The following is a 14,578-nucleotide window of genomic DNA, read 5'->3' on the forward strand; positions in this document are numbered from 1 at the left end:
CAAGAACTTCATATTTGTACTGTAGGCAAGCAGAAATGCCGAAAAATTTTAAGGAGCAGAAAGAGAGTGGCAAGCAGATTTGTATGTGAGAAGATGACCTAATGACATTTGGACAGATGAATTTGAATGGGCTGAGGTGGCAGTGCAGGAGGCCAGTTAGGCTCTTTTGGCAATGATGCAGGTAAGGTATGATGGGGTTCAGAAGAAAGAAGAATAAGACTTAGCAAAAATGTTGAGGTGTGGAGATACAATTGATAAGCCTTGGTGCATTTGGGAGGAGAAAGGCAGGGAAGAGTCAAAGTTAACACCCAGGTAAGTGTTTGGGCAACTGGCTGGGTGATTAGATTACAGGCAGGGGCCAGGAAGCTGGAGGGTGGAGAGGCAGTGGGGTGATGAGTCAAAGTTAAGTTAGGCTGAGTTTCATTTATCTGTGGGATATACCAGTGGAGATGTCCAGCCAACAGCTGGAAGGAAGTGAGATCAGATTCAGATTTGATTACCATTAGTATATTTGGTAGGTATTTTAAACAATGAGAAGGGGATATGAAAATCAAGGGAGAGCATATAGATTAAGTAAGGTGAAGTCCAAACCTTAGGGGCCATCATATTTAATGGGCAAGAAATAATAACAGTAACATGTAATACTGGATTTTACATGCATTAGTTTTAATCCACATAGCAGTGTTCAGTACTAGATACCATTATTACCATTTTTATTACTGGTAGCTGCCCTGCTCTCCTGCTTGGGGAGGAAAGAAAGAAAAATGACAGAGAATATGGAGAAGTAGAAGGAATCCTGAGAAGACAGGGAAGGGGTGTTTCCAGCCAGGAATTGTTCATGATATCAAGAAGCTGAGCACTCATTGAGAGGAGGCCACTGAGACAAAGAAAATAGGGTTTAAACTTGTAGGTGGAGGCCCCCTTAGAGTAAGCTGATGCACTCTACTGGTTTGAACAGGATTAAAGCGAGACGGAGGCAGCAAGTGGTGGAAAGTCTGATGAGAAAGGAGACTCAAGAGTTAACAACGTAACATAGGCTCATCCTTAACTGAGAAATGGAGCATGCTTATAGTGTGCAGAAAGGCCAAGGTGAAGTTGATAACAGGAGAGTGGGAAAGTCAACAGATGGATACTTTAGGAGTGCTTCCCACTATTCACCACTGCCTGCTTCAAACATTCCCATTCTTCTGCTTGAAACATGTCCTATTCATGTGCCTTAGCTTTACATGTTCCTGACTTCCTTACCTGTGTTGAGGTGAATCCTTCTAAATCTCTTTTGGGACTCTCATTTCTCCATCCATCCTTACTAGGATTTATCCTTAGCTCTCTTCTTGCTGTGCCTTTCTAGAAAATCTTATTTGTATTCATGCTGAGAAATCCCACATCCATACTACAGCCTTAAATCTCGACTATTGAGTTACCTCCACACAACTGATTTCTCACTATCTCTTTTTATGTCTTACAATTACCTCATACTCACCATATCCATAACTGGACTCAATTAGGGTCCCTTCATTTATGAAGACCTTCCCTTCTACCTGGAAACTCACCTCCTCTCCCACTAGCACATGCATATTCTTGCTCTGTGTTAGTTTTAGATTTGGTGCCACCTCTGCCAAATTTTTTTTTTATAACCCTTCAATACTCATATAACTTGGTATTATACCACTTTGCAGTTGCCATTGACAGTCTGTTTCCTTACCTGACATAAACTACTAGAGATCAGGGTTTATGTCTTAATTACAATGATACATTCTGTTTAGTGAAAAATGAGATGGGAAGATATAGAAGCAAAAGAACATGTAAGCGATTGACATTTTTAAAAGAACACATTTTCTGGGATGAGACTGAAGGAGGCAAGAATAGATGCCGATTTGTACATATTTGGTAAATTACACAGGAAGTAGAAGAGAATTAGGGACACAATTTTTATAGAGTAGGAGGTGAGATGGTTTATTGAGAATGAGGGACAGGGGCTTGAGTTGAGTAGTGCAGATAGGCTGTTTGAAGGCCTAGGGAGTTGAATGAGACAACTACCCCATGAGGGCTGAAGTATGTTGTGGGCCACTTGCAAATTAATTTCTAACCCACTACTGAAACCAGTCTAGATTTTGTGTCTTCCCCATTCATTGTAGACATGGGGTTCTTCAGGATGATTGAGCTACAAACCATTTATTTGCCTATAAGCTATGAAGACATTCCACTTGCCTGTGATAAAAATAGTAGGAATCTAAAGACAAAATACTAGTCTGGAAGCTAAAAGATATGTTGCATATATCAAAGATATTTACATATGAAAAATTAAAGACTGAGATAAGACTCTTGTGCTTTATTTTTTTAGAGTGAAAATGCCCATATTTCTTTCAATAATAAAAAGGAAATAGGTGTACTTGAAAGTTTTGTTGTGAACATGACCAAGTTGTGAACTTAAAAATTCATTCTTTCAGTTGGCAAATTAGGATAACAAAATAATGGTAACTCTTTTCAACAGAAGAACTTTCTAAGCACAGTTGTTTTACAGAATATTTGGGACTCATCCAGTTAAAAGCACAGTACTTTGACATTACCCATTTAGAGATACACATGCACATATATGTATCTGTATACGTACATACTTTAAGATATAAAATGGATTATTTATCAGTTCTACAGGTAGTGGTCACATCTTTATAAAATGTGAATTTAGGCCTATCATGGTACTGATAAGTGAAGTATTCAGACCAAGCTTGATGGAAGGAAAGAGTATATGAGAAACAACTGGAATGTCTTTTGTGGGTAATCAGTTACTACTGAACTCATGCAAAACAAGTTTGCTCCTATGGATGGATGTACATGCTCCAGGAAGTGTGGAGTCTTTTAGCAAATCCTTCGCCATTGGGAACATGCTGCTGTTATTGTAAATGTAAATATACTATCTTTCTAAAACAGCCATATTCAATTTTTTCCTCAGAAGTATCACTAAAGTTGGCTGCAATTTACATTGTGAATATGTAGCCATCTGTCAAAGGAAGGAAGCATCTGTTATTAAAAGAACCCAAGTATAACTCCAGCTGTAGACATTACTACCTCTTACTTCCCTTTGCTAGGCATAGTCCAGAACTTCTTTTATTTTTTTTTAATAATAAATATATTTGCAAACTCCTATGCTTCAACTGTTTTCTCAGATAAGGACTGAAGCAAATCCTTATAGACAGCAGAGTTCATGAATCGAGGATAAGAGTCTCTGTGCATTAGGGTGTAAATCTGAAGTTGAGCATCATCAAATATGTGTTGGGATGGCTCTACCATATTTCTGTTGATTACTTCTCTTACTCGAGAGTCTAAGCTGACCTGTCAATAGAAACAAATAACAGTTGTATTAGATACTTTTCTTTTAAATCCATCCAATTCCCATAGCTCATTTTGTTTGAAAGTCCCAAATCGGCCAGGTGGTTCAAGACCAGCTTGGGCAACTTAGTGAGACCCTGTCTCAATATAAAAAGGGCTGGGGATCTGGCTTAATGCGTAGAGTGCCCCTGAGCTCAATCCCCAGTAGAGCAAAACAAAGAAACAAAATCCCAAAATCCCTTTCAAACCAAACAAGGTCATCCAAAAATCCAAACTGCCAAAAGAAATCATAAAAGTACAATGAACAGGAGGTTTTTGTTTTGTTTTGTTTTGTTTTTCATTTTCAGCAACATTAGCAACCCCTAGAAGGCTTGTCAAGTAGATTGCTGGGTGCCACCCCCAGGGTTTCTGACTCAGTAGATCCAGAGAAGGACCAGACCTTGTATTTTTCACCAGTTTTAATGGTGGAGGCAATCATACTGCTTTCAAAAACCACAACATTGTATTGCTTCTTTTAAAATGAGGGTACAGTGTACTTCATGGGGATAGGGGAGAAGCTAGCAAGCACAGACTTAGCCCTTGCTAATTTCCCAGTAACATGAAGGCTAACATCTAGATGCCTCAGTTTTTCCCCCAGCTAAAACACCATCACAGATTTCTGGGAATGAGTGGTAGGCTGATGAGGAGTGGGCACATTTCTTAGGTAGACAAGCTAAAATCACAAGGCCTAGAGACAATGATGATCAGGTTTCAATACCAGCTGTGCTACTGATGGATTGTGGGTCCTTGGGCAAGGTAAACTGTTGTGTCCATATTAAATTAAACATGAATTCCTGCTATTGAGCTTATCTCATTAAGTGAAATGATGATGGTAGTTTCTAGATTTTTGCTGAGGATTTAATGAGAATTTATATAAAGTGCTTAGAATCCACCAAGCCCTCAGGAGACAACAGCTGTTATGCAGTGATGTTTTGCTCATGCTGGACAAGACTCTCCTAGACTGGGACAAATTACTGGTTCAGACTTTTCCTGTAGGACCCAGAAAAATAAAAGCTGAAGCCAAATTTGTGACAGTTAATTCCCATATCTTGAAAGAACCCTGCTGGACCATCTCTAAACCAGCAATGTATATGTTATTAATATAAAACTGAAAATATGATTAGCTACACCATGCATTTCAGTTTTTACTTCAGTGATCCATCTTTCTGGATGCACATAACCATCTTTCTCAAGGTAAGCCCCCTGGAGAAAGTCTCCCCACCAGTGGTACCTCAAACCCAGTATGTTCAAAACCAACTTCCAAAGTCTCTAGATCTGTGTAGCTTGTAAGGGAATGGAACAGTCCACAACCCTATTCAGAGTCCTAATTATCCTTCAAGTTTCCTCTGGCTCTGTGTCAGTCACAAAGTCCTGCTGATCCTACTACTTTAACACTCAAATTTGTCCAACTCTTTACTATCTGACATAACCCTTATGGAGGTCACTCACTATTTGCTGCTGGATTTCTGTAATAGCCTCCTGACTGGTCACCTGGTGGCAGTGCAGTGCTTCTCCAAACCATGCCTGATGGTTTGACCAAGACCCTGTTTCTGAAGTGCAACTCCCATTCTGACACTCCAGCTTCATACCTTGCACTGGCTTGTTGGTGTGCTTAAGACCAAGTTCAAATGTTACTAGTTCCAAGGTTAAGCTTCTGAGGACCTTGATGCTATGCTTCCACTAATTCCCAGCTCCATTTCACTATATTACTCAAAATCTGTTCTGAACTACTTGGGACTTAAAGAAGGAAGGAGCTTGTTTTTGTTCCCTCTGTCTGGGATAACCTTTTCTTCTACCCAATGAAGACCACCTATCTTGCAGATCTTAGTTTAAACATCACTCCCTATAAGACAGGATTCACCAACCACCCCACTGAGGGAAGATTTCCTCCCTGATTTTTCCCCTTGTCTCCTAAGCTTATACCACACTCACCACAAAATTATTCAGATTTTCAGGGGCACTTGGCACCCATCTGTGGGATCATAGTCAAATGGACTTGAATGCTGTTAATAGGGGCAGAGTAATTTTCTTAATATTGGAGTAGCCGTAGCCATCACAGTGCAAATGTGAGCATGACCAAATATGACCCAACATGGAAGAGGTTTATTTTACCAAGGGCTCTTGGGAGAAGACCTTTCTGTGGGTACAAACCTCTTTAGGAGAAAGAATAGAAATATAGTCTTCATATATTATCCTTGCTTTCTCTTCAATAATGTTTTTATTAGCTTCCTTTTTTAGTTCCTCACAAGCCATCCAGAAAAGCATATTTTCTTCACTGAATTCGGTTCGGAGGAATTCACGGAAAGCATTTCTTCCTGCTGGAGTGACCATTAAGTTGTCGAATGACTGAGCCCAGGCATTGACTTCTTCCAGAGTAGGAGTTGGGCTTAGGGGAGGTCAAAAGAAAGGTTGAAAGGGAGCTGTTATTGGTAGTAAATTCAGATTTCATCACTAGAAACCTATCTTTCCCTCTCTGATGATGAAAAGTGTGTGAATTTTGGCTCTTTCAGGAAGGGGAAAGGATGTTCTCACTTCCTTAAGCCTTTGGCAAAAACAGGAGTACAATGCTTTGACACTGTCTATCTGGATTGCATGGCTGCTGCCAAAGGGCTTGTAAACCAAGTTGCTAGAATAACTGCTAAGACCATATTTGTTTACAGCTGGACACATCTGGTAATATTTTTAAATTATAGAAGCAAAGAAAAATCCTGACCATCTGACCCCAAACTTCCTAATCATCTGTGAGACAACTAAGTCTGACTTAACACTAAATCTCCAGAACAATGGGGCAGTGTCCACTTAATAGCAATTTTTAAAAATTATATAATACGTGAGAAAGAAAATAGAATATATGCAATAGAGCTACGTGCAGTGGTGCACGCCTAGAAGCCCAGCAACTTGGGAGGCTGAAACAAGGTGTATCACAAGTGCCAGGCCAGCCTGGATAATTTAGTAAGACCCTGTTTCAAAATTAAAAAAAATAAAATAAAAATCTGGGAATGTAGCTCAGTGGTACAGTGCCCTGGGTTCAATCCCTTGAGCCAGAAAGAAGAAAAAAAAAAAAAAAATATATATATATATATATGCTATAAAAATTCAAGTTACGAAGGAATGTACCATTTACCTTAAGAATTGAAACGTTGTTCAAAAAGTTACATTTGTTACTTCTGAGTGCTACTCTCCCCACCCCATCCTGGAGGAAACTGCTATATGGGGTTCCCCCAGTGGGTGCAGTACTAGGGATTGAACTCAGGAGAGCTTAACCACTGAGCCACATCCCTAGTTCTTTTTATTTTTTATTTTCATACAAGGTCTCACTAAATTGCTAGAGCTGTCTTTGAACTTTTGATTCATCTGCCTTAGCCTCCCAAATTGCTTGGATTACTGATATGGCACTACTGCTTCCAGATGTCAGCTGTTTTCTTCTTCTTTTCCTTTTATGTATTTATTTATTTAGGCACTGGAAATTGAACCAAGAGCCTCCCACAGGCTAGATATGTATTCTACCACGGAGCTACACTCCTGAACAAATTTGATGTTTTATTGTAAAACTTTTTTTTTTTTCTTTTATGGTACTGGAGATTGAACCGAGGGGCACTCTACCATTGAGCTACATCCTTAATCCTTTAAAAAATGTTTTATTTTGAGATAGGTCTCGCTAAGTTCCCAGACTGGCCTCTAATTTGTAATCCTCCTGCCTCAGTCTCTTGAGATTATAATTTTAGTTACTGGGATTATAGGCATATGCCACTGCACCTGGAGAAAATCTTTAATATTGTTTGGTTTCTATCATGGTCATATGCATTCTTCAAAATGAAAAAGTATAAGATATATGAAGAAAAATAATTGTCATAACTTGGGAAAGTTTTTTTTAAAGAAAAGACAAAATTTTAAAATAAAAATTTAAACTACACGTTTTCCAATAAAATTGACCAGAATAGAAAAAAAAAAATAAATAAATGAACTACATTCAAATTCTGGACTGTTTTTACCAAGAATTATTAGATTGCAGAAGCTTAAAGTATGCTGTGTTCCTTAAATATGTGAATTCAAAGGACATTATCTTTCTGTTGTCAATGTAAGAAATACATATTAATGATTTTGAAAAAATTAAATATAGTTTATCATAGAATTGTTTTAAAAAAAGATCTTAAAAGTATATAACAGTTCATACAGAAAAAAAAAAAAAAGAAAGGAAACAATTAGGAGGTTTCACAAGAAGCCAACCATAGAATGGGCTGGAAGACTAAACATATTAGTAAAGATCAAAATAATTGGCAATGTAATTGGATTCAAATCCCCATTTAAATACAGACTCAAACTGGGCCCCAAACACCAAATTTGACATAATGTTATTTTTACCAAAAAGTTAAAAACAATTCAATAGGTAAGATATATGGGGCAAAGGCAAGTAAGTATAATACTGATATCTAAGGAGAACTAAAAGCAAAAGGTATTAAACAGACAAGGAGTCACTTTATGTTATTCATTGAATATGAATAAAGAAAGGCAACGTGCACTGAGTGCTTCTTGCCAGACTCTGTTCTTATTTTATTCAACATTCACAAGAACCCTTTATTGGTTTAGCTACAAAAACCCATTATTATCCCCATTTTACATATAAGGAAACTGAGGCAGAATGTGCCTTCTGAGCTGGGCACAGTGGCACACACCTGTAGTATGACATGATGTGTATAATGACATGAGAAGCTGAGGCAAGAGGATTGCAAGTTCAAAGCCAGACTTAGCAACTTGGTGAAGCCCTAAGCAACTTAATAAGACCCTGTCTTAAAAATTAAAAACTGGGGGCTGGGGAGATAGCTCAGTTGGTAGAGTGCTTGCCTTGTAAGCACAAGGCCCTGGGTTCAATCCCCAGCATCCAGAAAAAAGAAAAAAGAAAAATTAAAAACTGCTAAGGATGTGGTTCAGTGGTAAAGTGACCCTAGGTTCAATCCCCAGGACCAAAAAAAAAAAAAAAAAAAAAAAAAAAGTGGCTTTTAAGTGAAGTGCTAAGGTCACACAGGCAAGACAGTCAGAGCCAGAACCAGATGCAGGCATTCTGATTCCAAATAAACGTTCTCAAAGCTTTGGCACGGAACACAATGCAATGAGATCTAGGACATCAGCCGTTTTTAACAGACTCATACATTGTGGAAGATTTTAAGATGTCTCCAAGACTGAAAAATCTGGGCCAGGACAAATAAAATAGAGAATGAAAAAAATAATTAAGTAATTACTACTAAGTTTTTTTTTCCTCAAAAATAAGCAATTTAATATAAAACCTATTTGTATGATGCTTTTTTAAAAATTATTTTTTAGTTGTAGATGGACACAATACCTTTATTTTATTTATTTTATTTTTATGTGTGCTGAGAATTGAACCCAGTGCCTCACATGTGCCAGGCAAGCACTCTTCCACTGAGCCACAATCCCAGCACTGAACAATGCTTTCTAGAATATTTGCCTAATGTCTGTAATTATAAAGGCATAATATTAAGAATAGGTATAAAAGTAATTATGTGGAAAGGAAATCAATTTGTAATATAGAAAGGAAAAAAGAAATATAAATTTGATAATTTGTGTATTTTTTTTCAAAATACTTAGATTTAAAAAACAATTATTTGGCCATTTACTATAAATTTATAATTAAGAAAAAATGGACTAACTCTCTTGAAAGCCAAACATGATATTTTATTACAGTCTTTTAATTTATAAAAATAAAATTGAATCATTAAGGTTTGTATAGAGGCATAGATTTATATTTGTGATTTGCAAAGGGATTAGATTAATGGAACTGTTTTCTTTGCCTATCACACAGTGAATTTAAAGGAGTTCTGGGGAAAAAAGTGTGACATCACATTGAGATTTGGTAATAATAATAAACTGTTAGAGAAATTGTATGTGTTCTGTTGAAACAAAAACAGCAAAATATTGGTATTTCTAAGTTTAGTGAGTGAAAAAAATGTGAGATTTCACCTTTCTTCCCAGGTTGGAAGGTCTGTTCTGAGCTCATGGGAAGCTCTTGTGAGTCTCTGGTCTTCTTGGTTTCTAACAGTGAGGCTGCAAGAAATAAGACAGTCACATGTTAACTGAGGTTAGTCTGCATCAAGAAAAGTTTGTTTTTTTTAACAAATATTTTAAAGAGAATTTCAGATTCTCAAGAATTTTCTTTTCTTGAAAAACAAAACGGCCCTGATTGTTTCTTCAAAAAACCCAAAAGTATGACAAGAAAACTTTTGTGTGTGTTAGATTTCCATGACTATAACAAAATACCAGAAATAAGTAACTTATAAAGAGCAAAGGTTTATTTTGGCTCACAATTTTGGAGGTTTGAGTCCATGAGTTGTTGGCCCCGTTATTTTGGGCCTGTAGCAAGAGAGCACATGATATAGTAAAACGACTCACATCATAAGCCTAGAAGAGGGAGGGGCTGAGGTACTATCTCCTTAAAGGGCACACACTCCAGTGACCTAAGGACTTCCCACTATGCCCCAACTCTCAAAGGTTCCATCAATTCCCAGTAGTGCCACTCTAGGAACCAGTCCTTGTAACACTGGGCCATTGGATAATGTTCAAGATCTGAACTATTAGTAGTACTAGAAAAGTACATCATATTTATCTATAACACTGTAGTCTATACTAATTGAGAAAGAGAAATTATCATGCTCAATTACATTTAGAATAATAACTTTTCAAATCAAACTTGTTAATTAGAAAATAATAATAAAAAAAGATTGTCAGAAATGTTTTTGGTTTTCATTTTCTTTTCTGCACATTAAAAAGGGTATACTTTAGCTGGGCACAATGGGGCATGCCTGTAATCCCAGCAACTCCAGAGGCAGAAGCAGGAGGTTTGCAAGTTCACGAGGCTAGTCTCAGCAATATAGTGAGATCTTGTTTTAAAATAAAATTTTAAAAGGGCTGGGGATATAGCTCAGTGGTAGAGCACCCCTGAGTTCTATCCCCAGGACAGCAAAAAAACAAAAACAAACAAAAAAAGTCTTTCATGCTTTCATGTTTCTAGTCCAAATGAAAGGTTTATTTATTTGTAGGCACATATACAAAAGTATTGGAGAAAACCAATCAAAATTGATTTTGTATCTGTCATGAGTTTGTTTCCTTATATAAAGCTTGTACATCTCTCTGTAAATTTATTCCAAGTAATTTTATTTTTATTATTTTTTAATTATTTTTTTATTTTTTACAGACTGCATTTTGATTCATTGTACACAAATGGGGTACATCATTTCATTTCTATGGTTGTACACAATGTAGATTCATACCATTTGTGTAATTTCTGTCTTCCTTCTAACTAGTTATCATTAGTACACACAAGGCCTATTAGTATAAGTTATGATTTGTATACCATAAAATTGACCTGCTTAAAAGTGCACAATTCAGTCAGGTGAGGGGGCACATGCTTGTAATCCCAGTGACTTGCGAGGCTGAGGCAGGAGAATTTTGAGTTCAAAGCGAGCCTCAGCGATTTAGCAAGGTCCTAAAAGCAACTCAGTGAGACCCTGTCTCTAAATAAAATACAAAAAAGGATTGGGGATGTGGTTCACTTTTTAAGTACCACTGGGTTCAATCCCTGGTACCAAAAAAAAAGTATACAATTCAGAGCTTTTTAGCAATATACTTACAAGGTTGCACAATCATCACCACTATTCAGAAACCCTGTTAGCAGTTTCTCCTTATTACCTGTATCTCCCTTTTCCAGCAGTTTTAGAAAAACACTAATAAATTACTACTTCCTGTTTCTCCCTATTTGCCTATTCAGAATCATGCGATATGTGATCTTTTGTGGCTGGCATCTTTCACTTGGCATAATGTTTTCATGGTTTACCCATGTTGTTTATAGCTTACATCAGCATTTCATTTCTTTTTCTGGCTGAATAATATCACACCATATGAATATGCCACATTTATTATCCATTTCATGGTGGATGGACATTTGCCTTATTTCTACTTTTTGGTTACACATTTATGTGCAAGTTTGTATGACCATACATTTTCATTTCTCTTGGGTAGATTTTCATTTTTTCCTTGAGTGGAATTGCTGATGCATAGAACTATTTTTAACATTTTGAGGAATTCCTAAACTGTTTTCTAAAGCAGCTGTGCCATTTTATATTCCTCTTAGCAATTTTCAGGAATCTAATTTCTCCATATCTTTGCCAACAGTTGTTTTCTTTTTTATTTCTGGTTTCCTTTATTTGCACCTAACATGGGTGTGAAAGGTTATATCATTGTTGATTTGCACTTTCCTAATGACCAATGATGTTGAACACTTCTTCATGTATTTATTAGCTATTGTACATCTTCTTGGGAGACATATCTATTTATGTTCTTTGGCCATTTTTATATTTACTTATTAGATCCTAGGAATTGAATCCAGAGGCACCTTACCACTGAGCTGCATCCTCAGCACTTTTTATTTTTTGAGACATGGTTTTACTAAGTTGCTTAGGGCCTCACTAAGTTTCTGAGAGTAGCCTGGAACTTGCAATCTTCCTGGGGTTACAGGTCTGTACCACCACAACTGGCCCATTTTTATTTTATTAATTAATTTAGTTTTGGCTGTTGAGGATCCAATCCAGGTCCTTGCACATTCTAGTCTTCTTTACTGAATTCTTTTGTGTTCACATCAGTTTTATAAATAATTCTCTTGGGATTTTTGGGTAGACTCTCATTGTCTGCACACAGGGATAACTGTACCTCTTCCCTTTTTGGGGGCTGGGAATTGAACCCAGGGGTACTTAACTACTGAGCCAAATCCCCAGCCCTTTTTACTTTTTAATTTTGAGACAGAGTCTCACTAAGTTGCTAAGGCTGGCCTTGAACTTGTGATTCTCCTCTAAGCCTTGCAGATTGCTGGGATTACAGGTGTAAGCCACTGTGCCTGGCTTCCTCTCCTATTTTTTAAGACCTTTAATTCTTTTCTCTTGTTTAATTGCATTGGCTGATACCTAAAATACAATGTTAAACAGTAGTATAAATTGTGGATTCATATGCCCTATTCTTGACTTCAGCAGGAATGCTTTTAGTGTCCCATCAATTTAAAAACAGATTTTATATTATTTATTTTATTTAATTTTTTTTGTGTGTGTGTGTGCTGGGGAATGAACCCAGGGCTTTATGCATGCTAAGCCTGTGCTTTAATCATGGAGTTATACTGACAGCCCCTAAAAATGGCTTTTTATCATTCTTGATTTGAGTTTTATCTTGTTATTGCTACTACATTAATATTTCTGTTCTTTTTATTATGTCTCTTCTTAACACTCTTTACTCCAGCCTTTTAGCACATTCATTTTATGAATTTTCAGTAAGTGTACAGCTCTATTTTTCTTTAAAGGCAAAGTCATTAAACATGCAGGAACCCTTTTGACTTGTTTCTTTTATGATGCCAGGGCTAAAAAGTTTCAATAAATAATGGTTTCTTTAAAATGAAACAAAACAAAACAAAGAAGACTGAGAGGCATGGGGTGGTATCCTCTCTGCATGGGCATTAATACTGCCTGACTTCCTAGGCTTCTTTTATAAGCAGAGCACATTACTGCACAGTGGGCATGAAAAGGCAAAGAGAAGAGGAAATTATGAATTTGACACAAAATTCCTAAGAAAACTGGAGGCTAAACTCTGAACTAAATAATGCAAAATTTATTTAAGTTTTGACATTTCTTCCATCTCATTTTATTAAAGTAGATTTTTTTTTTTTTTTAAGGAGACAAGATGTTCTAGAAAAAGTATAGCATATACTTTTCAGTCAAGTTTTGTTTACTGGGCTTCATTGGGATGCTTACAGCAGAACAAGAAGTTGTTGACAGTCAAGGTGGTTGCTCACCATGTTTCAGAATTGTTAGTAAATAAGACCCATGCTTAGATACATTTTGAATTATAAAGGAGGAAAAATTCTTCAACCTTCTAGAATTTTTTTTAAAGTTTATTTTCAAGAGAATAAGAATCCACATGTTTTCTGGGTAATGGAGAGAAATTCTGAGAGCCATATCACAAGAGCTTAGAAAACACATTGCTATTTACCGTCCTTGAAAATTGACTCTATGATGTATTCCAATACAGATATATCTCAAAAGAATGTTGAGAAAAGAATCAAGGATCATCTTCTACTGATGTGACAACTACATATTATATTTTGGGCTAATTATGAATGCCATTCATTGTGAAAGAAAAATTTCTTCTCAAAATAGTTGAAGTTTGCTATGTGCTTTTTTCCTCCACCCCTTTCCCCCTCTTTCTGCCCTAGAGATAACCATCAATCTTAATTTTGTTTTTTTTTTTAATTTGCGGTACTGGGGATCGAACTCAGGGCCTTGTTCTTGCAAGGCAAGCACTCTACCAGCAGAGCTATCTCCCCAGCCCTCTTAATTTGTTTTTTTGGTTTATTTGAGATACTAGGGATTTAATCCAGGGGCACTCTACCACTGAGGCACATCCCCACCCCTTTTTACTTTTTATTTTTGAGACAGCGTCTTGCTAAGTTACTTAAGGCTTCATTAAATTGCTGAGGCTGGCCTTGAATTGAGATGCTCTGCCTCAGCCTCCCAAATTGCTGGAATTACAGGCATGTGCCACCATGCCCAGCCACATTTTTATATTTTAATATAGTCAAATTTATGAATCTTTTTTAGAGAATTTTATTTTCTTTTTAAAAGTAACTCTTCCCAACACAGTGATAAAGATACAATCCTGTACTTTATTTTTGGCCTTTAAGTCATATGGAATTTATCATGGTTTCTTTTTAAAAGGTGGGGATTGAATTTTTAATATGGCTCAAAATAGGAATATGTCTGTTTTATTTTTTAGACTTAGATACCAGGCAACCTTCCGGGTTTGCTGGGGACTCAGGTTTTCATGGGACTTTTCAATGCTAAAATGAGAAAGTCCCAGGCAACTGGGATGAGTTGGTTACCCAAATACCAGGTATTTACTGAATAGACCATACTCTCCACTGATGCCACCTTTGTCATATGTTGATGAAGTTTTCTAGATTTCTTGTATTGTCTCCTGTTGAGGTGGAAACTACATGTTGTATTTTTGCACTAATTATAAATGCCATTAATTGTGGAAAAATTTTTCTTATAATTTTTTCTAAGTAAGTCTGAAGAAATTTGATTTGTCAGTTGTTGACATGAGATTATTTGTTTACAGCTGGGTTTTACACTTTTAAACCCAAAACTAAATGCCACATATT

At 36.6% G+C, this 14,578-nt stretch overlaps 1 protein-coding gene across 2 annotated transcripts in view; it reads right to left on the reverse strand.

The window, feature by feature from the left end:
* Positions 1 to 624: 624 nt before the first annotated feature.
* Rgs20 (regulator of G protein signaling 20) overlaps positions 625 to 14,578 on the reverse strand; it is a 63,915-nt gene continuing 49,961 nt past the window's right edge. For both annotated transcript variants that reach the window (XM_047539385.1, XM_047547010.1), the window contains exons 3-5: positions 9,343 to 9,426; positions 5,518 to 5,752; positions 625 to 3,330 (exon numbers count right to left, since the gene is read on the reverse strand). In XM_047539385.1, coding sequence (XP_047395341.1) covers positions 3,142 to 3,330; positions 5,518 to 5,752; positions 9,343 to 9,426 — 508 coding nt within the window. In that variant the 3' untranslated portion in view covers positions 625 to 3,141. The remainder of the gene's footprint in view (positions 3,331 to 5,517; positions 5,753 to 9,342; positions 9,427 to 14,578) is intronic.

The sequence above is a fragment of the Sciurus carolinensis genome, chromosome 1, assembly GCF_902686445.1.
Source record: "Sciurus carolinensis chromosome 1, mSciCar1.2, whole genome shotgun sequence".
Classification (NCBI taxonomy): Eukaryota; Metazoa; Chordata; class Mammalia; order Rodentia; family Sciuridae; genus Sciurus; species Sciurus carolinensis.